Raw genomic sequence first — 26097 nt, forward strand, 5'->3', positions numbered from 1 at the left:
GTGGATAAATGAGAGACAACTAATGTCATTACACCAGTAGAGTTAAGAAAACATCTATGTTCAAGTGGGAAGAAATCCTCTTAGAAATAGTTTACTCTGCTCTCAATTTAAGAATCACTTCACTGGGAGTCAGGTGGTATAGCACAGTGGGTTAAGTGCAAAGCTCAAGGACCAGTGTAAGGATCCTGGTTTGAACCCCTGGCTCCCCACCTACAAGGGAGTCCCTTCACAGGCAGTGAAGCAAGTCTGCAGGTGTCTGTCTTTCTCTCCCCCCCCTTGTCCTCCCCTACTCTCTCCATTTTTCTCTGTCCTATCCAACAACAACAACAGCAATAACTACAACAATAAAACAATAAGGGCAACAAACAGGAATAAATACTTAAAAGAATTTTTAAAAAATCACTTCACTCTTCACCTAAAATTTGCTTTAAAATAACACATAAAATGAAATTCACAACTGTAATTCTTTTTTTAATTTATTACCTTTATTTATTTACTGGATAGAGACAGCCAGAAATTGAGAGGAGAGGGGGAGATAGGGAGAAAGACAGAGAGACACCTGCAGCCCTGCTTTGCCACTAGCAAAGCTTTATCCCTGCTGGTGGGGATCGGGGACTCGAACCTGGGTCCTGGGTCCTTGCTCACTGTAACATGTGCGCTCAGCTAAGGGCGCCACCACCCAGTCCCTATAATTCTTTTTAAATGTCTTCACACAGAGCACAGAAGCCTCACTTGAAAGGGATCAGCTATGTACACAGCACACTCTACCTCCACTCGGCAGCTAGTGGCTCAAGAGTGTCAATGAGACTTGATGACTTCACCTTCTAGCTTCACAAGCACTATAACACCTAGTATAAAATTCAACAGTAAAAGTTTAGCCTAGGGAGTCAGGCTGTAGTGCAGCAGGTTAAGCGCAGGTGGTGCAAAGCACAAGAACCAGCCTAAGGATCCTGGTTCGAGCCCCCAGCTCCCCACCTGCAGGGGAGTCGCTTCACAGGTGGTGAAGCTGGTCTGCAGGTGTCTATCTTTCTCTTCCCCTCCTCTCTCCATTTCTCTCTGTCCTATCTAACAATGATGACATCAATAACAATAATAACTACAACAACAATGAAAAACAATAAGGGCAACAAAGGGAAAATAAATAAATGGAAAAAAATTTAAAAAATTAAAAAAAAAAGTTTAGCCTAGATCTTGTTCTTCCTTAGAAAGGTCTATTTTTTCTCAATTAAAAATTGAATGTCAGGGAAAAAAACCGTAATATTTATTGAATAACAATCTAAACAAAAGTAAAAAAAAACAAAAACTTAATTACAAACTAGAGATGGAAATCTGTAATACCAATGGAGGCTTTAGATGCAGAATAAAGAGCTTTTACAAATCACTAAGAAGACTAGCATAATTAATACAGGAGGAAATGGGTGGCAGATACTTCACACAAGAAGAAATATGGGGTCCAAGGATCTGGATTCAAGCTCCCGGCTCCCCACCTACAGGGATGTCACTTCAGAGCGGTGAAACAGGTCTTCAGGTGTCTTTCTCTCTCTCTCCATCTACCCATTCTCTCATGATTTTTCTCTGTTCTATCCAACAATAAAATCAATGACAACAATAATAACAACAATGTAAACAACAAGGGCAAAAAAGGGAGAAACAGCCTCCAGGAGCAATGGATTCGTGGCACACTGAGCCTCAGCGATAACCCTGGAGGCAAAAAAACAAACAAACAAACAAAAAAAAAAAAGACATATATAGTCAGATGATATAAAGAAATGGACATTATTATTATGATTAGGAAAATGGAAGCAAAATGTAAAATATATTTTTATATCCATCTGATTAGCAAAAATTAAAGTGACAATGTCAAGTGTTGAGAGAACATGGATAGATCTTTGTAAATATTATTGGAGTGAAAATTAATACAGACTCTTCTGAAAAATCTACACTATACAACTGAACATAATGTTCTCTACTCTAAGTAATTACACTTCTTTTTTACCCCAGCAATTCTAATCCAACATATAAATGTACTGAACCTGTATCATGAGAATACAAAAATGTCAAAACAGGAAGTTAAAAAAAAAGGCTAAAATGCCCACTAATTTAACTGTGGGTGAGAATAACCTGTAAGGGCCAGGTAGAGGGGCACCTGGTGAAGTGCACATATTACCAACCGCAAGGGCCAAGGTTCAAATCCCTGGTCCCCACTTGCAGAGGGGAAGCTTCATGAGTGGTGAAGCAATGTTGCAGGTGTCTTTCAGTCCATTTCTATTTCATTTTCCCCTCTCAATATTCTGTCTATATCCAGTAACTAAATTAAATATTAAAAAAGAATAACTTCTAGTGAATCTGAGAGATGGCTCGCAGTTTACAATGTATGAAGATTCAGCCATCACGTGAGAGACTTACACAGGGGAAACTTCACAAATGGTGGAACAACGCTGTGGTGTCTCTTTCCTCTCCCTATCAAAAAGAGAAAGAAATATAGAAAAGAGAGAAAGAAAAAAAAGAAAGAAAGAGAAAGAAAGGAAGAAATGAAGAGAGGAAGAAAGGAAGGAAAGAAAGAAGGAAAGGGAGGGGAGGCATCCTCTGGGGGCAGTGGAATTGTGCAGACTTAAAGCCCCACCAAAAATCATAGTGACAAATAAACAAATAAATAAATAAAGGTGTAGTATATCCTCATAATAGGTCACTGCACAGCTGCAAAAAGTACACGAATGAACTATGGAAACACATAGTCTAGAAGATTCTAACAATAAACTGCGAAAAATTAAATTCTACAACATTACATAACAAGCTTTATGTAAAGGTGAAAACTTCGTTTAAAACATGCATTCTAAGAAAAAAATAAGAGGAAAGCAAGAAAAGAACAGACAGGAGTTTCAGGTTGATGGCAGAAGGGCCAATAAGATAGCTGTGTGCTACTACTATCAGGGTTGCGGTTTTTGTCTCAAGCTGGCTAAACTTGTTTTACTCCTGAAATACTTAACAACTGAATGTAACTCATAGACCAATAACAGTAAAGAAGGAAGAGCAATTAAAGAAAATGGTGCTCGAAGCTCACCTTCATAAAGTTGTGCGTATTGGGGGAAACCTGTCGCCCGCAGCCAATCACAAGCTTCTTTGGCTTCGATTTCTGGAAGAGAACAAAATTGTTAGCCATCCATTTGTCAGTGGGCTTCTTAATAAACTCTAAATTTTAAAAAGCAAGTAAAACATGGTTTCTTTTGGAAATGGATAATAACAAACACCCATGTAATTTGAACGATCGATTTTCTTTGTGCTCCTTTTCATACTAAAACTATATAGCAGGGGCCCAGGCGGTAGTGCACTGGGTTAAGCGCACATAGTACAAAGCACAAGGACATGGAAAGGATCCTGTTTTGAACCACCGGCTCCCCACATGCAGGGGCTCAGCAGTGAAACAGTTCTGCAGGTATTTTATCTTTCTCTCCCCCTCCTCTCTCAATTTCTCTCTCATCTATTCAGTAAAATGGGAAAAAATGTTCTTCAGGATTTGTAGCGCAGGCACTGAGCCCCAGCAATAACCCTGGAGGCAAAAAAAAATACAAATAATCTATCTGTCTTTGGGGGGGAGCAGGTGGTGGCACACCTGGTTAAGCTATCACATTACAGTGTACAAGGACCCAGGTTCAAGGCTCTGGTCTCCACCTGCAGGGGGGAAGCAGTGTTGTAGGTGTCTCTCAGTCTCTCTCTTTCCCTTATCAACTTCTCTGTCTCTATCCAATAGTAAATAAATAAATAGAATTAACAAATAGGGAAGGAAGAAAGGAAGGAAGGAAGGAAGGAAGGAAGGAAGGAAGGAAGGAAGGAAGGAAGGAAGGAAGGAAGGGTCCTAGCTGTTACTCTTGTTTTGGCTGCAAATGCAACAAAAATAAGGTACAGTGAGAAAATTGAAAAGAAGTTAAACAATTAATTTTAAATCTGGCTGGCCTAAAGTAGTTCATTTTCCACACCGACAAGTATGTCTAACACCCTGGGATAGAAGTATTACAAAGGAATGGGTCTTGTAATACCAACAGGCTGTGTGGACAGACGATGGCCCTCAGGTGCATCCCGCAGAAGAGAGGTCCAGACTGTCAGGAGACCCGGAGGGCACTAAGTCAATAAATCCCACAATGTTGGCAGGCTGAAATGCCTAATAAAGCTCTACTTCCCTGTGGTTAACATCTTGTAGATAGTATTGATAAACAGAAAGGCCACGAGCAACTGACACACTGTGTTCAAACTCACTCAAGCACATATTTATAATCCTGTTAAAACCAACTCACAGAGGAGGTCCTGGGCACACTTAATTAGTTTCTCTGTTTGCACAAAGAATATTCTTTCAACCCTCTTCCCACCTTCTGCAGACCATTAGTGTACTAAGGTATGTAAAGCTATTCACTCATTTCTAAATGTCTCAACATGGCTTAATTCATTCCAGATTCAAATCTTCATTACTAAGCATCCCTCCTCTGAACCAGGTGGGAGGCAGATGGACTTAAACTAGAAGTATACATATCTTTTTTTTGTCTAGTAGTTTGTAGTTTCAAAATATTTTCCACATGAATTCCTGAGTCTCCAAAGAAGGGTTACTAGGGGACTGAGGAGATATAATATGGTTATGCAAAAAATGTTCATGTCTGAGTCTCTAAAGTCCCAGGTTCAATTTCTAGCACCACTTTAAGCCAGAGCTGACTGTGCCCTGGTAGCTCTACTCTATGTGTGTATCTTTCTCTCTCTCCCATTAAAAATAAGTAATATATATATATATATACACACATATATTTTAGTAAAATATTTTTTAAAAAAGAAAGGTTGCTACTAGAGAGGCTCAGACTCATTAAACCAAGTTTTGTGAATGAACATATGAAAGAGAAAAATAGCTTGTTTTTTCATTTTAGAATTTATGACTTTTTTATTTTAAATCTTTTTTATTTTATTTATTATTGGAGAGAGACAGAGAGAAATTGAGAGGGGAAGGGGAGATAAAAGAGGGAGAGAGACAGAGAGACACCTATAGCTCTACTTCACCACTCATGAAGCTTTCCCCCTGTAGAGGGGGGACCAGGGGCTTGAATTTGCATCCTTGAGCACTGTAATATGTGTGCTTCAACAGGTATGCCAGGCGTGGCCCCCTCTTTTTTTTTTTCTACAGCACTGCTTAGGTTTGACTTATATGGAAGGAATCTGGGACTTGGGAGCCTCAGGCATAAAAGTCTTTTTGCATAATCATTATGCTGTCTCCCTGTCTCCTTCTAATGAATCAGTTAATAGCCCCAAATGATAGCAACAGTGTAGGGATAAATAACTTGACAGTGCTTCTTTTCCAATTTAGTTATATTAAACATAACTCCAGACTGAACTTGGGGGCGAAAAGAACAAAGTGACATTAATGTATGAAAACCTCAAAGCCTGTACTGAGTAAAACAGTATGTAGAATTGCCCAATGTGAATTATCTACACTTAACATTTTAGTATTACTTTACATATTGCCTTAAAAAAACAACTAAGGAAGCTTTAAATAAAGTCATAAGCATTTTCTAAAAAAACTACATTTATGGAAAAAACACATAAACCCCAAATTGCATGATGAAATTATTTTTTCTACCTCCCCAACTTCCATTCAGAAGTAGATATAAAAAGGGAAAGAATAAAAAAATGTTTAAAAGGCGCAAAAGGGCAAGGACTGGTGGCATAATGATCCCAGTTCGAGCCCCGGCTCCACAACTGTAGGGGAATCACTTCACAGGCGATGAAGTAGGTCTGCAGGTGTCTTTCTCTCCCCCCTCTGTCTTCCCCTCCTCTCTCTATTTCTCTCTGTCCTAACAAAGACATCAGTAACAACAACAATAACTACTACAACAATAAAAAAACAACAAGGGCAACAAAAGGGACTAAGTAAACATTCTTTTAAAAAGATATGTTCAAAGAAAATGTTTATAATCTAATTAAATGCTGATTTAATTAGGAATCATTGTGACTAGGTGAAGCTCTACTTTTCCAGCAGATAATTTAGAAGTTTCTGATGACTGAATTGCAGATTCAGTAATTTTATCTTTTTTAAAAAATTTTTTGTTTATTTATATTTATTTTTCCCTTTTTGTTGCCCTAGTTGTTTTTTATTGTTGTCATAGTTATTGTTGTTGATGTCGTTGTTAGATAGGACTGTTGGTATTCTTCATATTGGTTTGGTCCCCTTCCCCCCAGCTCTGGGAAATTGTGGTTTAGCCTCAGCTAGTTTTGTGGGCTCCCTTGTCCCCGCCCCAAAGAACCCCTATGGACATCCAGAGTCCCAGCAGCAGCCGCTGGAGGTGAATGATGGGGAAGCACATGGTGTGGTGATTTGCCTGCTCATGAATAAAGATTAAACTGTAGCTTCTCAGCTCAGCCTTGTGTCCCTGAGTCTCTGTTCACCACCGCGAAGCTAGCCCGGCCTGCTGTCGCCCCAAACTTAACGACATAGGACAGAGAGAAATGGAGAAAGGAGGGGAAGACAGAGAGGGGGAGAGAAAGATAGACACCTGCAGACCTGCTTCACCGCCTGTGAAGGGTCTGTCCTGCAGGTGACGAGCCAGGGGCTTGAACCGGGATCCATACACCAGTCCTTGTGCTTTGCACCATGTGTGCTTGACCCGCTGCGCTACCACCGACTCCTAATTTTATCCCTTCTTTTCCCTACCATAAAAATAGAGGGAAGGGCAGTGGAGATAGGGTAATGGTTAAGCAAAGAGATTCTCATGCCTGAGACTCCAAAGTCCCAGGCTCAATCCCCAGCACCACCATATCCCAGAGCTAAAAAGCAAACAAACAAGAAAACAGAGGGAAAAGAATGTGTCATCTTTTAGGTATGAACCACTGGAAATAGACAAGTATGCATCTATTTCACATTTAAAATGTCCACTTCTTCTGTACAATAAATAAGAAACTAAACTACTATTTCTGTAGAAATTAGGATTAGAGAGGGAGCTCGTGGGGGGGGGGGAGACACACCTAGTAGAGCAGATGTTCAATATGCAAGGACCCAGATTCAAGTTACCTTGGCTGGTGAGGGAAGGAAGCTTCAGGAATGATAAAGCAGTACTGCAGGTATCTCTCTTTCTCTCTCCCTATTTCCTCCTTCCCTCTCAATTTTTCTCTATCTTTATCCAGTAAATAAATAAAATATATAAATATATAAAAAGTTTTTTAAAAAGAAATTAGGATTAGAAACTAAAGGAGTTGTCACCGAGTTAACAATGGAATATAGTTGCTGACTTCATTTGAGATCCCTTTCAATTACCAATATGTTCAAAGAAAATGCTTATAATCTAATTAAATGCTGATTCTTTTCATTTTAGTGAATACAAAATGAACCTGCGTTTACATGCAAGTATAGAATACTAATCCTAGTTTCATCCCTGATGCATGTGTTAAAGACTCTTTTCTCCTAAGGAAAACTCTAGTTTTCTCCTCTCTTCTGAGAATCACTATCAGCCTTGGTTCAACAAACATACTGAGTTTCAGTTTTGATCTTGTCTTTCCCTCACAAACTTTCTGAGAGTTCCATTGCTTAGAAAAATCAAGTTGAAACACCTCCAATGGTTTAATTTACAAGGCCCTTCTGACATATCCAATCTAACTTTTCAGTTATAATTATTCCCTTTATAAGTCATAGTAAACTTTGGAGCTTGTCTTCCCTACTCCTGGCCATGATCTTCCTTGGTCTGAAAAGTTCTTACATCCTCTCTTAATGTCAAATATTTTTCAAGACCCATCTCAGATGCTGCCTCCTCTGTGCAGGCCTCTTCCAGATGCTTCTCAACAAGTCCAACCATGGCTAATTTGACTGACTTCTCAATATATGCAAGGACCTCTCCAAGTACTTAGTGCATATTTATTTATTCCTCATATTGATATGGTATCATTCTCAAGATGTAGATGAGAAAACAAATGGAAAGAGAGCCATCTCTTGTTAAAAGTTAATTTTCTCTACATTCAAAGGACCTCATGTGAGAAAGAACTAAGACACAGAAATGAAGACAGGTTATATATACCCTGAAAACTTATATAACACTGAACATTAAACTATAAAAGGTAATTATGCACATGATACTTCATTTTGGGCACATTAACACCTCAGTGCCTGTTTCTTGAGACTTTTTTTTAAATTGTCACCAGGGTTATAGCTGGGGCTCTCTGCCTCTGTGCCAGCACTAAGAATCCACCACTCCTGGTGGCCTTGATTTTTTTCTTTCTAAATTTTTCATTATTATTATTATTAGATATGACAGAGAAAAATTGAGAGGCTGGGGGAAACAGAGAGAGGAAGAAAACGACAGACACCCCGTGGAAGCAGACCCTCTGCAGTTGGGGAGCTGCCTGAATCTGTGTGGTTGATTGGTGGTTGTACTTGATAATATTTGGGGAATGCCACTGCCCAGTCCCTCTTGAGGCTTCTAATTGACTCTCAGGTTATGTTTTTCTGTTTAGTATAAGTGGGCACTGGTGTGAAAATGAAGATGTATTTTTTTTTTTGTTGTTGTTTTTTTCTTTTGCCTCCAGGGTTATTGCTGGGGCTCAGTGCCTGCACCATGAATCCACTGCTCCTGGCGGCCATTTTTCTCCCCCTTTTGTTGCCCTTGTTGTTGTAGCCTTGTTGTGGTTATTATTGTATTGTTGTTGTTGTTCGTTCTTGGATAGGACAGAGTGAAACAGAGAGAGGAGGGGAAGATAGAGAGGGGGAGAGAAAGATAAGACACCTGCAGACCTACTTCACCACTTGTGAAACTACTCCCTTGTAGGTGCGGAGCTAGGGGGACTCGAACCGGGATCCTTCAGTCCGTCCTTGCGCTTTGCGCCAGGTGTGCTTACCTCTGAAGAGGGTGTTTTTAAAGAATCATTCATTCTCCACAAGGCAAAAATGTTTTTAAAAACTAAAAATACAACAACAATAAAACTTTTGTACCTGGGTTTTCTCTAAGCAAACAATAAACAGATGTGTTAAGAAGGAAACAGGAAATTTTTATTGGAAACAGCTTTAGTAGTGAGCTGTATTAGATGAATGAGAGTCAGGGGATGCTTTTGTATATGTCTGGGAACCAGGAGAACATATTTGCACATTTCCTGACACGATCTTATCTCCCCCTTTCCCCTTAACAGTAAGTTAAACAGTAATTCTCCCAAACCCCATCATTATTCTGTTCAACTCACTGGTCTTATGAGGTTGAACAACAGCAATTGGGTCGAAACAGGATGTGACTTACTTCCATTTTCTGTTCCCTCTATTTTCAGAGGAAACTTTCAGCATCCCTGTCTTTTTTGACAGCATGTTATCAAAATCAGGGCCCAGGGCAAATGCTACAAGCAATTCAGTTACAAGAAAATATATGATTTATTTATGTGGTAGGGGGACCAAAAGCATCATCACTCTGCTGAGGTTCACACTGAGGAACACACACACACCCACACAGACACACAGACACACACAGACACACACAGACACACACACACACACACACACACACACACGTCTCACATTCTATCAGTTCATCAGCTCCTGCATATTTCTCTTAAAGTCTAAAGAATTAGAGGAATATAAGAAAATCCAAGCACTCTCCAGATTCCTTGGATTCTCCCAACTATGACTGATTAGTTGAGAAAGATTCATGGAAAGGTAGCTTTTACAATCAAGAGAAGCAAATTAGCTGTGGGAAGACAGGGTAGTGTTTTCTGATCCAAACCTGTATCTATTCCCATCCTTTAGCAGATTCCCTGAAGGAAGAAAAAAACTCTGGTAATGAATTCTCCTGCCTTAGTCAAAGTGGTCAGTTTTATAGGACTGCCCTGCATTCATACACGTTCAGTCTATTTTTATCTGGCAGATGAGTTTCCTACATCAGCAGCAGGATAAGGTCACCTCAGCGGTGTTCAGCCCTAGATACAATAGGCTTTATCTGAGGAACCTTGCTCGCTCTTTATTTTCCTTCATTCCTTTCTCTTTCTTTCTTTCTTTCTTTCTTTCTTTCTTCCTTCCTTCCTTTCTGCCTCTTCCCCCTCTTTTTCTGGGGGAAGGGGCTTTCTTTTTCTTCTTTTCTTCCTCCTCCTGCTTCCCCCAATCTTTCATCTTGTGGGGCAGGGAGGAGGACTTTCTAAAAGCACCACCTATTCCCAAGTGTTCTGATTTTCTCAGTCTTGGGAGGAACTGGAGAATATATATACGTGTGTGTGTGTGTGTGTGTGTGTGTGTGTGTGTGTGTGTGTGTGTGTGTGTGTGTGTGTGTATTTTTTTTAATTTTTATTTTTTTAAGTTTCCTAAGGAGCAGCAGCCAAGGAAATGGTTCAGCCGGTAAAGCATGGGACTTGCGACATGTGCAAGACTCCAGGTTCAGTTCCCAGCACCATATACACCAACCAGTGGTGCTCTAGTCTCTCTGGTCTCTTGTCATGAGAAAAATAACATTAATTAAAACAAACAAACAAACAAAAAACTCCATAAGTGAACTTAAGAGTAACTAGGACTGAGAAACACTGAGTCAGACATTTCTTCTGTTACTCTGAACACTTTCTGCACTGGATTATTATAAATGCCTCACAACTGAACTCCACTGATAAGCCTTGTCTTACCCTGCCCCCAACAGATCTTCCCAGTCTAAAGTGTCCCTGAGCCCCAGAGTTATTTTATTATTATTATTATTATTATTATTTATGAAATGCAGAACTCATAGCATCACTCTCCTGCCTATGTATCTATCTTCAGTAACTCTCCCCTGCTTTTCAGATGCAATCTAAACTCCTCAGCAAAGACCCACAATTTTCATAATTTGGCCTCTGCTGAGGAGATCCACTCAGTTCCTGGCAGGCCTCCAAATGTATGCTTTGCTCTTTGTAGTCTTAACTGAATTCCTTAGGGTTTCCTGATGCAGCATGCTCTCTCACACTCCAATCTCTCTCTCTTTTTTTGGTCCTCTCCAAAGCGTCACTGCTGGAGGGCTGACTTTTTCAGATAGACACAGAGGGCCCAAGGATGAGGAGGAAAGAAACCACAGTGCCAAAGCTTCCTCCAATGTGGTGAGAGTAAGGCTCAAACCTGAGTAATGTGCATGGCAAAGCAACATACTATCCAACTGAGCTATTTTGCTGGCCCCTACACTTCAATCTCTCTCTCTCTCTCTCTCTTTTATTTCTTTATTGGGGGATTAATGTTTTACAGCTGACAGCAAATAAAATAGTTTGTACATGCGTAACATTTCTCAGTTTTCCACTTAACAATATCTTAATTTGTTATCTCTCCTCTGATTCAAATGAAATACCTGTTTTCACACCATCAATTTCTTCAATTTGGATGAGAAGCATCTACCATGAATTCCTTAAGCCCCCAAAGATGGCTTGCTATGTTTGTTGTTTTTAGATTGTGAGCACATATATATCTGTCTGAAGGAAAAGAAAGAAGCTACTAAAGCCTCTCTCCATTTCAAAATCAAATAAAGAACTACGATTCCAATGCCAATCCTTTGCTCTTTGCAAGGAATGAAAATAAATGTGAAACACACACATAAAAGGCTAAAGACTGGGGGTAGGGCAGTAGCGCAGCAAGTCAAGCGCACATGATGCAAAGTGCAAGGACCAGCGTCAGAATTCAGGTTCGAGCCCTGGCTCCCCACCTGCAGGGGAGTCACTTCACAGGCGGTGAAGCAGGTCTGTAGGTGTCTATCTTTCACCCCCCCCCCCCGTCTTCCCCTCCTCTCTCAATTTCTGTCCTATCCAACAACAAATGACATTAACAACAACAATAATAACCACAACAAGGCTACAACAACAAGGGCAACAATGGGGGAGGGATGGTCTCCAGTAGCATTGGATTCATGGTGCAGGCACTGAGCCCCAGCAATAACCCTGGAGGCCAAAAAAAAAATTTAATTAAATTAAAATAAAAATTTTTAAAAGAGGCTAAAGACCAGTCACCAATATAAGATGATTTTCTTTTATATGCAGTGCGGCATAAATTAACCCAGACAGTGTTCGTGCACAATGCTACTGAGTGGGTTCCCTGGCCCATTTGTTTATTCTAGATCTGGAGGAGCAGGGGAAAGACACCCAAGCACAGTTTTATTCCCTTGATGTGGCCACATTGTGCCCAGGAATCTAGCCCAGGGCCTTCTGCATGTAAAGGCATCCACTTTACCCACTGAGCTATCTTCTAGTCCTTGATTATTTATTAAACTCTAATGTTATCTAATCACAGCAAAGCTTTTGATTAGCAACAAGCAGCATTCCTACCCTCAGGTGCCTAAAAACAATCCAAACATCTGCTGTGCATATCTAAAACAATCCAGTTAGGAAGACTCTAGGAGACTGGTTAACCAGGATACCCTTTCTAAAGCCATTTGGACTAACAATAGCTGACCCCAATTTGTCCATAAGCAAATTCTAGTATAGCCAGACATTTAAGTGAAGCCAGTCATTCTTAATTTTCTCCTTCAATCAGTATTTCTTTGTTGGACATTAACCAGATATGTCACCAGCTATGCTCAGGGAAAAGACATAGGATCCCGCTCCAAACTAGGAAGCCAAATGAAAAGGTAAAGAAGTATAAAGTAAAGGGCTCACCTAAGGTCCATATGATTACACTCCAGTTAATCTTGTACAGGCAGCATCAAGTCCTCATTTCACAGGAGAAAGTCTTAAGAATTGCCCACAGGACCTGGCTCCTTACTCCACTCAGTCTGCCACCCCAGATCCTCATAACTAACTGATCTCTTCTCAACTTCCTCTCCCCTTTTTCTCTGCTCCCACCCCAAACATTTACTTTTTGTCTTTCCCTCTATAATCTCAAAAAAAAAAAAGCAAGATTCTTCTAGTTTACTCTCTGATAGGTCCTGAATGCTTAATTTTTCTGTCCAGAGTCATAATAAAAAATGCATTTTACAGGGTCAGGCTATAACTCACCAGGTAGAGAGTTATGGCTCACCATGGATAAGGCCACAGGTTCAAGCCCTGCACATGCAAGCACCACAGCACCAGAAGCTCTTCAAGTGGAGTGATGCTATGTCCCTTCTCTCCCCCCTCCCAGTCTCTCTCTCTCTCTCTCTCTCTCTATATATATATATATATATATATATATATATATATATATTAGAAGGGATGTTGTGGTCCCAGAGGTGGCACAGTGGCTAAGGCACTAGACTCTCAAGCATGAGGTCTGGAGTTCAGTCCCCGGCAGCACATGTACCAGAGTGATATCTGGTGTCTGGTTCTTTCTCTCCTATCTTTCTCATAAATAAATAAATAAATAAATAAATAAAATCTTTAAAAAAAAAGAAAAGAAAAAGATGACTTCACCAGCAGTAGGAGTATTGCTTATTCGAGCTCCTTCCCAACACGCATGCTATCCCCACCACAAACACATAAAATTAAAGTTGACATTGTGTCCCAATTCATATACATGTATGTGCTCAGACATGTATATACATATAGAGTCATGTTAGCACACACATGTAAATATATGTGAAACTGAACACAAGTTTTACCAAGCAACACAAATTAGTCATGCAGCCTTAGGCTTTTCTATCTTTAAAATGTTTTTGTTTTTTTCTGTCAAGGAATTTCAGCATGAAATATGTTAGTCTCTCGTGTACAGCTTAAACAACAGCAACTAAGATAAGGGAGAATGTGAGGATGTGATGTGATGTGACAGCGGGAAGACACGCACAAATTCAGAGATGGGAGAACAGAGAAGATGTCCTTTCTGGCTGGTGGATGAAGGTGGGCGGTGGATGAAGGTGGGCTGGTGGATGAAGGTGGTCTATCGGGAGGGTAATGATCATGTGTGTGTGACTGGATGACAGAAGAAGATGTGAAGCACTAATGTTTGGGAAGGAACGGAAAGCAGTCTGGATAGATTGTTGTAGAGCAAAAGGAAGAAAGGCATCTTTCAGGGCAGATAAAAGCACCCTCCTGGTTACTCAATGAACAGCCTCCTTGGAGTAAAGTAGTATTGCATGGGGATGTCACAAACTCCTAACAATCCAGCACAGAAAAAGGACAAAGTATTATCTGTACCAGGATAGGAAAACAGGCTCAGGAAAGAATCCATTGTTAGTTAAGTAACTTTTAAAGGATCTTCTGTCTGGCCCCATTTCCTCATCTGGAAAGCTGGGAGTGTCACAGGCTTTGCAAATTCTCTATATGTTGGAGTGACATTTCCTTCATGGCCATTTCCATCTATCATTAATATGACCTTTAGAATAAATTCCAGTTTTTCCTGTGAGGTTTTTAATATTTATCAATACTCTTCTTCCCTCAAAAAGCTGAAACAGGGTTGGGAGATAGCATAATAATTATGAAAATGACTTTCGTAATTGAATTCTGAGATCCCTTGGTTCAATCCCTGACACTATTAAAAGCCAGAGCTGAGCAGTGCTTTAGTTAAAACAGATACATAACAAAAACCCTGGATCAACAGTAAGAGCTTCTGAGTTCCTTCATTTTGTATGTTTACTAAAATATCAAATTTGGCTCTCAAGTGAATCAAGTTCCTGATTTGGCCTGTGAAATCTATGTTCATATTATAGAGAACTAAAAAAAAAAAAAATCCTTCAATGTCTTTATGTTTGTGTGTATCTAAGGCTCTCAAACTAAAATTAATCTTTATCGGAAGAAAACTCTTTAACTCATAGAAAGGTCTCAAGAGTTTTACTCTGCTCACTGATCTCTTTTGTTTGTGTTTCATGTACAGCTGCATCCTGGCTCTAGAGATACAGTGAACTAGGTGATGAAATACATCTTGGAATTTTTTTCTTTTCTTTCTGCAGACAAGGAAGCTGGTTTGGAGAGTAGGTCATCTCTGCTCAAGGTACCAGAGGTAGGTACCCTGCTCTCATTCTAGGTTTAGAGCACTTTCTGAACACCTTAGTAATATCTGTAAAGATTATCCTTATTTTTGAGTCACCAGATTGACCGGATTGTTTTTCCGTGCAAGTAAGAACTGGAAGTTTGGGGAGCTCTTCCTTTTTAAAGTTTTTTTTTCTTTTTTTTTTAATTTTTAAAAAATATTTACTTATTCTCTTTTGTTGCCCTTGTTTTATTGTTGTAGTTATTATTGTTGTTACTGATGTCGTCGTTGTTGGATAGGACAGAGAGAAATGGAGAGAGGAGGGGAAGACAAAGAGGAGGAGAGAAAGATAGACACCTGCAGACCTGCTTCACCGCTTGTAAAGCGACCCCCCTGCAGGTGGGGAGCTGGGGGCTTGAACCGGGACCCTTATACCAGTCCTTGAGCTTTGTGCCACCTGCGCTTAACCCACTGCACTATTGCCTGACTCCCTAAAGTTTTTGGTTTTTTTTTTTAACTTTTTGAAGTTCAGAGGCCTTTCTTTTTGTTTGCTTTCTAGTAAAGAACATTCCTAGAAACAATGTGTGTGTGTGTGTGTGTGTGTGTGTGTGTGTGTGTGTGTGTGTGTGTGTAGAACCCACTTTTCCCAGTGAAGTGATGACAACTTAATAAATGGTTTTGCCTTGAAAAAAAGAAGCCCTGGGAGTAACACCCTGCAAAGCCTATACCTGGGATTATTATGCACCTGAAGTTACACTCTAACAAGGTAAAAATTAAGTCAATTGAAATCCCCTATGGGGATCATTTAATTCAGACATTTGAAAATACTGTTTTTAAGAGAAGAGACTAGGGAAAGGCTCACATCAACAAACAGGTGTTCTTCCTTTACAAAGGCAAAGAGTTTTATGTTAATTTAAGCACATGCTTGCCTGGCTCACTCCAGACATGAACAGATCTAGTTATTTCCAGGAATAGAAAGTATCTTCAAACAAATACACACTAAGCAAATCTTTACTTTTGCCCAGCATAAAGAAATCAAACTGAAATGAAAATAAATTATTAAGGAAATGGCTATGCATCACTGCATCTTGCTATTTTATTTCAAACTAGGGTTGGAATTAATAAAAAAAAAAAACTTCTGGTTTACACACACACACATACACTTTCAGTATTCTGTATCAAATATTTACACATTCTAGCCATGCACTGAGAAAAAGAAGGACTGGAAATCACTCTTAAAATACTAAGACCTTTAAGGATAATAATTGTATGAACTGAAAAGACCTTTTCAAGAAAAGAAACCATCTAAATAGTACATTTTAAGGACCAGATTTCCTGAACCTCATTTTTGATAAGGTGAAGCAGTGGGTTTAAGATGACATAATCCACTTCCTTTTAAACTTGACATTCAAGGCAAACTACCTGGTTACAAGCCTATAGCACGGCTCGCCTCACCCTTATCATTAAAGGTTGGCAAGAACTTCAATTTTTCTTTTACATGTGTTAATAAACCCTATTCTAGGAAGGTTAGCTCTCCCATCGATAGCTTTTTCTCTAAGTTCTTCAGTGCCATAGAAAAGGATATATAAAACGTGCAAATTATAGTGCTACAATTTGTAGTGTTGTTAAGAATAAAAGGAATAGTGAAGATTTGTGTAGACATTTCACTAACACCTTAGTACATTCTGACAGAAAGAAAAAAAGGAAAAAAGAAAATAATAGAAATACTAAATGTCGAGGGGGTGGGGGTAGTGGCGCACCGGGTTAAGCGCACATAGTCCAAAGGGCAGGAACTGGTGCAAGGATCCCGGTTGGAGACCATGGCTCTCCACTTGCAGTGTGTGTGTGTGTGTGTGGGGGGGGGGGGGGGGTCGGTCACCTCACAAGTGGTGAAGCAGGTCTGCAACGGTTTGTCTTTCTTTCCCCCTCTCTATTTTCCCTTCCTCTCTCAATTTCTCTCTGTCTTATCCAAAAACAGCAGCAGCAGCAACAGCAGCAGCAACAACAACAACAAAAAAGATAGCTTTTTATGAGCAGGGAGCAGGAAGCAGTGGATTCAGGAGCAGTGGACCCAGCCCCAGTGATAACCCTGGAGACAAAAAATAAATAAATAAATAAGTAAATAAATGTCCTTGTCAATGACTAATTAAAATAAATACCTGTTTAATATAGGCCTTCTCTAGTCATTCCTTTGTCAAACTTCAAACTACTCAGCATGTCTGTCTTCTCAGCTTTGTAACCAAATATATAAGAAAAAAAAAAAAAGATTCACTGACTTCTGAGTAACCTAAGGCATTATTTTCATCACAATTAATTAAGACAGTTTCTCAAACACATACAGTCTAATGGTCAGCATGTGATTCAGGAATATCTATTTAACTTCTGAATATTCCTGTATTAACTAATAGAATCTTCTTACAATCATAGCATGGTCCTCACTGTATTATTAGCCCTATTTGTTTACACCACACATGTGCACACACAGGCAGGAAGACATCTAAAGTTCCATTCAATTCACGTATGACCTTGGACTAGTCGCTAAACTTCCAGGAATTTCAACTACCCCAGAGTATTGAAAAAGCAATGCCAGGTTTTTCCAAGCTGCCTTTGCACATTCTGGAATTTCCCATGAAATAACAGTCAAAAATGCAGGAGCACCATACATAATCCCTTTTATATGCTTTACAGTTTGAAAAAGGGAATTGTGTGGCAGAGAATGTTCCTTTGTAAGTTTATGATTCCTCCAACTCTAGAGGTGAAGATAATTTCAAAATTTTGGCATCTTCCTTCTACTTTGACACTTGAATGTGACAAGGGACAAGCAGAATGGCTATCGTAGTATAGCCCCAGCACATGGCCCACTGGCCATTTCATCTTTAAGGTCCCTTCCTCGGTGGCTTCCTAAGTGCTGCAACCTGCCAGGGAAATGCAACAACCTCAGGGTGTGGAAAACTTTTGTCCCTCAGACATCCTCTAGGGACTCTTTCAAGAAGGAAGGCGCCTTTCTGACAAGCATCAGGAAGCAGCCCCAGTCCTCTCTGCAGGACACTCAAAGGTGGAGCCAAGCAGAGAACAAAATGTGGATGGGAGGTGTCACAGGCATCTAAGGACTTGGCTTCCCTGACCTCAGTCTTCAGTTCTTTTTGATTTTTCCCCCCAGGGGGTAGGATGGAGTGGGATATGAAAATGCCAAGGGGCAGAGATATGTATGAATGGAAAAGGTGTATATTTTCCACTACGGAACTTAGTCTAGTACTAGTATAAAAAGTAATAATGAGTGATTGAGAGAAATTGATTCCTTCAGTACTTTAGTTTGACTTTAAAGGTGTTTTACCTTTTAGTGCCCAAGAACTTTATTTTCTAATAGACATTTTCCAAATGTCATGAAAATGTTATCAGTGTCACCTAGAAAAAAAATTTCCCATAAACATATTTTAAAACACTTTAAGAAAAATAAAGTTACTCAGTTCAGTCAACAGATGGCAGAAAATGGTGTCCCACAGAGTCCTTCCCCAGATGTTAAAGAAAGGCTCAAGGTCTTAACCAAGGAAATTCTAGAGAAGGAACACAGAGGTCACTATTTTGTGAATCCTGAGCACCAACAGCTTACTTCCCCACATAGCAGCAAGGAAACCCCAAAGTTACAAGATTTGACATGGCCACCATCTATTGTCTCTTAAATTGTTACCAACAGCAGCCAAAATATAGCTACAAACACCAGATTTTCTAGTATTTAAAGTCTCTTAAGACACAGATTCCTCGCCTTTTAAATGGAATTTTATCTTCCCTGTGAAAATGTGACGATGAAAGGAACTGAACTGCCCAATAAACGTTAGTTTCTATGGTGTTATTACTATCTGTCAAAAGACTATTTTTTTTATAAAAATGAAAAGACAATATTTATACTAGAAAAGGTTGACTGCTGCCTGTGACAGACTACAAAAATATATTAGGTAAGTATGCAAGGCTTCCTTCCTGTCTGTTATGAATTATGATGGTCAGTAAGGAATGGCCAGTGGAAAAAAAATGTTAAGACTGACTAGACTAATTAAAGAACCCTCAGCAGGACTACTCCCTTCTTACCACTGATCATGATAATCCTTAACAATAACACAGGATTCCATAAGGAAAAAAGTACAGAGACAGGAAGAGCTTTCCTCAGATGGAAATCTTACCCCTTTTCACATTAACTGGATTTCTGACTAATTTGAGGGTGAAAGAGAATACCACTGATCTCCAACAATCTATTCTTAGAAAGCAAATTTTAACTTTACCGCGCTGCTTTCCTAAAAGGGTGATTATCATCAAGTCTCTCAATCTCACCTTTTGCAATGGTCATAAAGTAAAAAAATTAAAACATCTGATAGGCTGCTCCAGAAAAGCATTTTTCTCCTACTTCAAGGTGGAAAAGTGGAACTTTGGACAGTGATTTTTCAGAACAGCATTTGGATATTTACACTTTATGGCTAGGCATTAGCTCATCTTGACTAGAAAAAAATGACAATTTTTTTTGTTTGTTTTAAAACCTGACCATTTCTCTACATTGTAGTTCAATTCCAAAGTATTCTAGGGGAAGACACTAACAAACATCAGAGGAACTCAAGACACATGACAACTTTAGCAATGAAATTTTCTCCTCTTCATTCAAATCTACCTCATACAATTGTGAATTACACAAACATTAAAATTGAAAATCACCTTTCTTCTCTGGTCTGCTTTATAATTTCTGTATGCCACAATCCATGACAGTTACACTACAGGGCCAGGTTTTGCTGAAAAGTTTTAAAGCAATGAGAATTCCATCTTTAGTGATCTGGCAAAAGCCAGGGAGGAAGGGGAAACATCTGAAGTTATTTTTATTTTTCTGAGACTTGTGGCTGTACAGGCCATATGCTAGGGTGGGTCAGGTATTGTCTGGAGCCTGATAGGGTCGGTCTCTCTCTCTCTCTCTCTCTCTCTCTCTTTGCATGGCCTCATTTCCTTCTTCCTGTTGCTAGGAAGGAGAGTGAAGCATGAGAAACCCATGTTTACAATACTGGACCATCCTGTGGAGCACAAGGCTCTCTTCAAAAAAGTACAATTCACTTCACCCACTATGCTTAGGATGTCCCATTCTTCTGGACCCAATTACACTTCACTGAATATTGTCAAAGTGCATATTTACTTACCTAGGTGATAAAAATGTCACTCTAATTTGAACATTGTATCATGGCTTAAAATCTCCATGAGGATGCCAAAAGAAACCCAAGCACTTCTTTTTGTATTTGAAACCACCTCTTGGAATCCTACCAAGCATCTGATTGGAAAGCATTTCAACTGCAGTATCCCATATCCTCTTTAAGTCCCATATTAGTTCTACAAATAAGGGTTTTTATTCATATCACAGTTATACTTTGCTTAATAACATACTCATATTAATCTAAACCAGAAGCTTACAAACATACTTTTCAAATTTTAAAGTGCCTTTAGACTTTGCTTGGGTTTTGTTCTTTGAATTATAGTACACAACAAAAAAAATGCAAACAATAAAAAAATCATCTAGTTAAATGGCAACAAATCTCTTAAGTTTGATCCAAAACCATAGGAAAAACTTTTGATTTGTCCAATGTGTTAAGACTTGAAATAGTGCTTTCAATCAGTCAATAGTTAATTGCTTAACTGTTCAAGAGCTTCACTCTTAAAGTAGGGTTGTTTCTCATAATATTTACCACTAGGAAGTTCACACATGTAAAACACCAAAACCATGTTTCTTAGCTCTAGGCAAAGAATAAAGCTGGAAGCTACTTATTCTGACACTGGAATGGGGAAACCAAGTCAGATCTCTTTCTGTGTGGAGTAGGGTGTCACTCAATTTGAGTTACCATTAAAAAAAAAACTGTATACACATACACACACACATATTCAAAAGCAAATTTGTAAAAGAAGCTGGGAGAGAAAGTCAGTCTGCTGTGCTACATTTTAAACTCTCAACAGTAGTGCTAATGAAAAAAATATGCACCCAGGCTTGGGTCACACTGTAAATCTGGCATACCACAATAAAATACACACAACTGCCAACATTTTCTCAGAAAAATGCCTTGAAATAACTTCTAAATGCACATCTGCGAACTATTTGACACTCGTTCCCGAAGACTTTCGTCTCTTCTACTAGAGAGGCTATTGACTTACAGAGGACCCTTCTGACCATCTGCTGCAATACTATGCAAGCCAAGATGGCACTGGGTGCCTCAATGAATTCCACACTTATGGTCTGCATATTATCTCTGTAGAGGACCCGCCTGCAGTCCAGATGGATGCTGAATTAGCCAAACTCTCGGAGTTGCTGAGAGATTTACATTCATAGCTCTGCTGGCTATTATATTCCCTCATCCATTTCAGTTTGGGGGGAAAATGTAACTTGAGACTCAGCATTCTGCTTTCTCCTGAGTGGTGGCTTTTTTTTTCCCCTCTACCCAAGTGAACCCTGTATGCCATCCTCATGAATCTCTTTGTAATGGATGGTTGTGCTTTTGCATTCTTCCACCTCACAATGTTTGAAATAGTCCCTGAATCTTAAGGCTGAACCCTTGCTAGTCATACCGCGTGTAAAAACACTCATTCAAAGATAACATGGAGCAATTTTTCTTCTCTATAATGCTGATTAATGAGTAAATGCAAGGGTTTCCACAACAATGAACTGAAGTTAGGCATTCGTTGACTATCAGTATCAGACACTACCAAGCATTTGCAAGAGCTTCTTTGATCTTCACACCCTCCGGGAAGAGATGTAAAAACTTCCATGTTGCAAATGAGGCAGGTACAGCGAGGTTATGTCACTCCCCAGATTCACACCCGCTAGGTAGCTATGGAGTCAAGATTCTGATCCACCAGACAGCTTCACCCCAGGTAGGTAGTTTTAACTCCTGTGCGCCCAGCTGCAGAAAATTACACGTGGCAGGGTCGGCTTACTGAAGCCCAGGGTGTAACGCCTTAAAAAGATCAAAGGCTCAGCCCGTGACGTTAGAGGTGGGGACCGGGGCACAGAATGGGGCACTGTTCCAAAAAGCTGACGCCTTGCAGCGAAAAAAGTGGGGTCGGGCGACGTGCTTCCTTCCTTTGACCAGCACAGGGACTAGCTGAGCACAGCGCCTCCTCCAGCGCCAAGGGCGTGGGCAATTCGCGGGGCGGGGGGAGGGCATTTTAGGAAACCCCATTCAGAGCTCCAAGTACCTGAAGGCACAATTTTTTCCTACCCGCGCAATAGAAGCCTCTAACCAGCAAGATAGTTTCGATGCTGTCTAAGGGAAATCTCACCAAGTTGAGATTTTCCTGAAATAAGTCTTGAGTTTCTCTCTCTTTCTCTCTCTCTCTCGTTTAAAATAACTGAGCAAGACCGCTTTGAGCCTTGAACAATTTTTGTTGTTGTTGTTGCATTTACATTCAGAGAGTTTCAGAATTATTTCCAAATGCTGCTATAGTCTATGAAACTTTCAGGGACTCAGTGCTGATGTTTGGACTTCTTATGGTGAAGGTCCTCAAAGACATAGAACCTGAATGGTCCCCCCTCCCCCCCAAAGAGAAATTCGTAGAAAGGCAGTCTGGCAGTGCCTTTCGAAGCCAGAGACCATGGTGTTAAGAGTGAGACCAGAAGAGCCTCCAGAGCAGTCGGCTGGTGGCTGCCCGGTCGCTCGCCCAGAGCCCGGACCCGAGCCTCTACATGCTCGCCCAGAGCCCCCCGCCCGAGAGCGAAGTTAATAAGGGCTCCACTCACTTCATTATCCGCGGCCCCTTCTAACCTTTAGCCCTTCCCAGACTCCACCCAGAGCGCAAGCAGTGAATAGCTGAGGATCATCTCCCGTGCTTGAAACTCTAAAACCTCCCTCCCCAAATTATGACCCTGGTTTCCCTCACTCCACCTCCTTCCTTCCAAGAAACTCGGGCGACTCGGCCCCAAGCCTCCTCGAAAAACGATTCAAAAGCACTGAACGGCAGGCACCGGCTTGACAAGGCGGGGTGACATTTCCTCCGCGGTGGGTCCCCTCCGCAGCTGGCTCCCGCGGCTGGCGCGACGGCAAGGCACAAGTCTAGCTTACGTGTTAAGATCATGGTGTTCGGCTTCTCTCTGCACATCAAGTGCGGCGTCGGGGAAGGGGAGAGCAGCAGGCGCGCGGTGGGTAGGTAAGTCGAGGCAGCCCAAGGCAGATCGGCTCCTCTGCCTGGATTCAAGGCGGGCAAACCAGACGCGCGCCGCCCCGAAAATCCTCAGCGCATCTTGCTCGACGTTCCGTGCTCCCCGCCCGGAGGAGTTTTCAGAGATCTCAAAGGACGAGAGAGCTCAGGGAACTGAGCAAGAGGGCTGGGAGCAATAGCTCCAGCGTTGGCAAAGAGCGGCCATGACCCCAGTGCAAAAGAGAAGCGCCCAGGCGCAGGCTGCAGGAGCGCACTCTACCTCCCGTGCTCTCGGGCGGCCGCACCCGCCCGCAGTGCCCACCCCCGAGAGGCGGGACCTGGAGGCGCGGTTTCCCCTCCTCCCGGCCTCCCGAGTCGCGGGTCTCTAATGTCCTCAGACTTCAAGTCCCACCAGCTCTCTAGCCCCGCCCCATCCCGGGCCTCCGCCTGCTCTAGGCGACTGAAATGGTCTTTCGCAGCCAGCGGCCGACCCCTGGCCCCTCCCCTCCTTGCAGCTAGCAGCACTTCCTTTGCAAGGGACTGGAATGTTTTCCTTTGGCCTCAGGTCTGCTGTGGCAAGCGCCTTAAAGTCTCCAACTATGGGCCTTGGGGTCAAAGGCAAAGGCTGTGCTTAAGTGAGGCATTTACTTGCCTGAAAAGTCTAGGTTGAACGTTGGAACACCGTGCACACACAGGCGCGTACACACACACACACACACACACACTCTTGGTAGTTTTGCACTTAATTTAAAACTTTTTGTTTTGTTTTGTAATGTTATTTTATTCATTTATTCCCTTTTGTTGACCTTGTTGTTATTATTGTTGTTCTTGATGTCGTTATTGGATAGGACAGAGAATTGGAGAGAGGAGGGGAAGACAAGGGGAAAGAAAGACAGACATCTGCAGACCTGCTTCACAGCCTGTGAAGGCGACTCCCCTGCGGGTGGGGAGTCGGGGCTCGAACCAGGATCCTTACGCCAGTGCTTAAGCTTTGAGCCAAGTGCGCTTAACCAGCTGCGCTACCCCCCCCCCCATTTTTTTTTAACCTATGATAGATTCTGCCTTTCATCCTGGTGGGAACCACAAGAATTTATGGGAGACTGCAAGGGAGGGATCTATCTGGTTCTTCTGCAAAATGGTGAGAATAGAACCTATCCCTTGGACGTTCATTATTCTTTACTAAAATAAAAAAAGGTACAAGACTAACCTAGTACGGTAATTAACCCTACTAAAAAGAAGTTTGTTAATGTTATTTTTTTCTCAGTACGTGTTGAGTCTATAGTTTGCAGCCATACAAACTGGGATTTTTAATTTTTTTTTTGTTTTCGCCTCCAGGGTTATTACTGGGGCTCCGTGCCTGCACCACTGCTCCTCGAGGCTTTTTTCCCCCTTTTGTTGCCCTGGTTGTTTTATCGTTGTTGTGGTTACTATTATTGTTGTTATTGATGTTGGATAGGACAGACAGAAATGGAGGAGGGAAGACAGAGGGGGAGAGAAAGATAGACATCTGCAGATCTGCTTCACTGCTTGTGAATCGATCCCCCCCCCCCTATTTCCAAGAATACAATAAGATGGAACTGTCCGCTGAAGTTTGGAGCTAGAGAAACGTCAAAATACCCACAATTGCCAGCAAAGGGAGTGTGATTCAAAGGGAGGCTGGAAAAGTAAGAATGTTTAATTCTCTGTATGAATGTGTTAAGGACTGTTTTTATCTCTGGCAATAAGAAGTTATTTTAATGGAAGAACTTACTCATGATTAGATTTGCATTCTAAAAAGATCTCTCTCCCTACAGTTGGTACTTCAAACTTTGCAAATAGACTATTCCTTCTACATAATAATTGTTCTTATTTATTCAAAGCCAAAAACTGACAAATAGAGATATATTCTAAGAATCTATTAACTGGGTGAAGTTGTATTTTAAGTAGGTTTCTAGAACTCTGAGATCCTGATCCTGATATACTAACCTCCATTAAGTACTTATCTTTCAAAAACAAGAGTTTAAAAAATCATTATATTGGAGTTAGTGATTTACAGTATAGTTGGTGAAATATGGACATGATTTCTTATCTTCCCAGGATTGGTATCTGCAAAACAGGGGTTTTGTTTTTTGTTTTTTGTTTTTTGTTTTTTTTTTTTGTCTCCAGGGTTATTGCTGGGGCTCTTGCCTGCATTATGAATCCACTGCTCCTGGAGGCTATTTTTTCCCCTTTTGTTTCCGTTGTGTTTTCATTATTATTGTTGTTGTTGCTGTCATTGTTGTTGGATAGGACAGAGAGAAATGGAGAGAGGAGGGGAAGACAGAGAAGGGGAGAGAAAAATAGACATCTGCAGACCTGCTTCACTGCTTGTGAAGTGATCCCCCAGCAGGTGGGGAGCCAGGGGCTCATACCAGGATCCCTGCGCTGGCCCTTGCACTTCGTGGCCTTGGGCACTTAACCCACTGCGTTAATGCCAAACCCCCACAAAAACACTTTCATTTCAACTTAAGTCTTTTTCCACCATCAAGCACCAGGACCCCAGTCAAGAATACAACTTGTTAATTTTTTTTTTTTTTGTCTTTGGTTGTTCAAGGGTCATTCCTTTCTCCTTGATTTTGATGATCTCTTCTTTGGATCTTTATAATTCTATCTTTCCAGAGATTTGTATTTTGTGTACTGTTTATCATCTAATGGCACTAATAATTCCAAAATCAGTATACATCAGGATAATTTGATTTGTACCTGCCCCTCACTAAATATTGTCATTCTCCATTCTTTGAGTGTGTCTACCCCCAACCCACCCCCCTTTAGTAAAGGCCTCAAATACAAAGGCTTCACTGATTCTAGTCTGACTTTTTTCATATAGATTGACAGAGAATACCATTCATTTCATATAGATTGGCCTCAATACCATTATACTCCTGGAGTGCTGGCACTGGAACCTTGACCACACACATGGAAAGGCAAAATCCTTGCCCCCACTAGTTGGCTGTCTCTCTGGTCTCATTCTCTGACCAGTTGACACAGCCTGTGTCCTGGGTAAAAATCCAATTTTCATAATTGTAATTCTCACCCCTGTTAGAAATGGACATGCTACCTTCTGAAGGCCGATACTTTCAAAAAGTCCTGAAAACAAGATTTTGTAAGCAGGCCCCTGA

The 26097-nt window shown here is 40.9% G+C and overlaps 1 protein-coding gene across 8 annotated transcripts in view; it reads right to left on the bottom strand.

The window, feature by feature from the left end:
* DLC1 (DLC1 Rho GTPase activating protein) overlaps positions 1-26097 on the bottom strand; it is a 438486-nt gene that overhangs the window by 35492 nt on the left and 376897 nt on the right. For 6 of the 8 annotated variants that reach the window (XM_060183257.1, XM_060183263.1, XM_007519949.2 and 3 more), the window contains one exon: positions 3062-3133. In XM_060183257.1, coding sequence (XP_060039240.1) covers positions 3062-3133 — 72 coding nt within the window. Of the gene's footprint in view, positions 1-3061; positions 3134-22707; positions 22859-22884; positions 23328-26097 lie in introns of those variants that run through there. The other 2 variants (XM_016186802.2, XM_016186803.2) reach the window with 2 other exon arrangements.

The sequence above is a fragment of the Erinaceus europaeus genome, chromosome 2 (assembly GCF_950295315.1).
Source record: "Erinaceus europaeus chromosome 2, mEriEur2.1, whole genome shotgun sequence".
Taxonomy (NCBI): Eukaryota; Metazoa; Chordata; class Mammalia; order Eulipotyphla; family Erinaceidae; genus Erinaceus; species Erinaceus europaeus.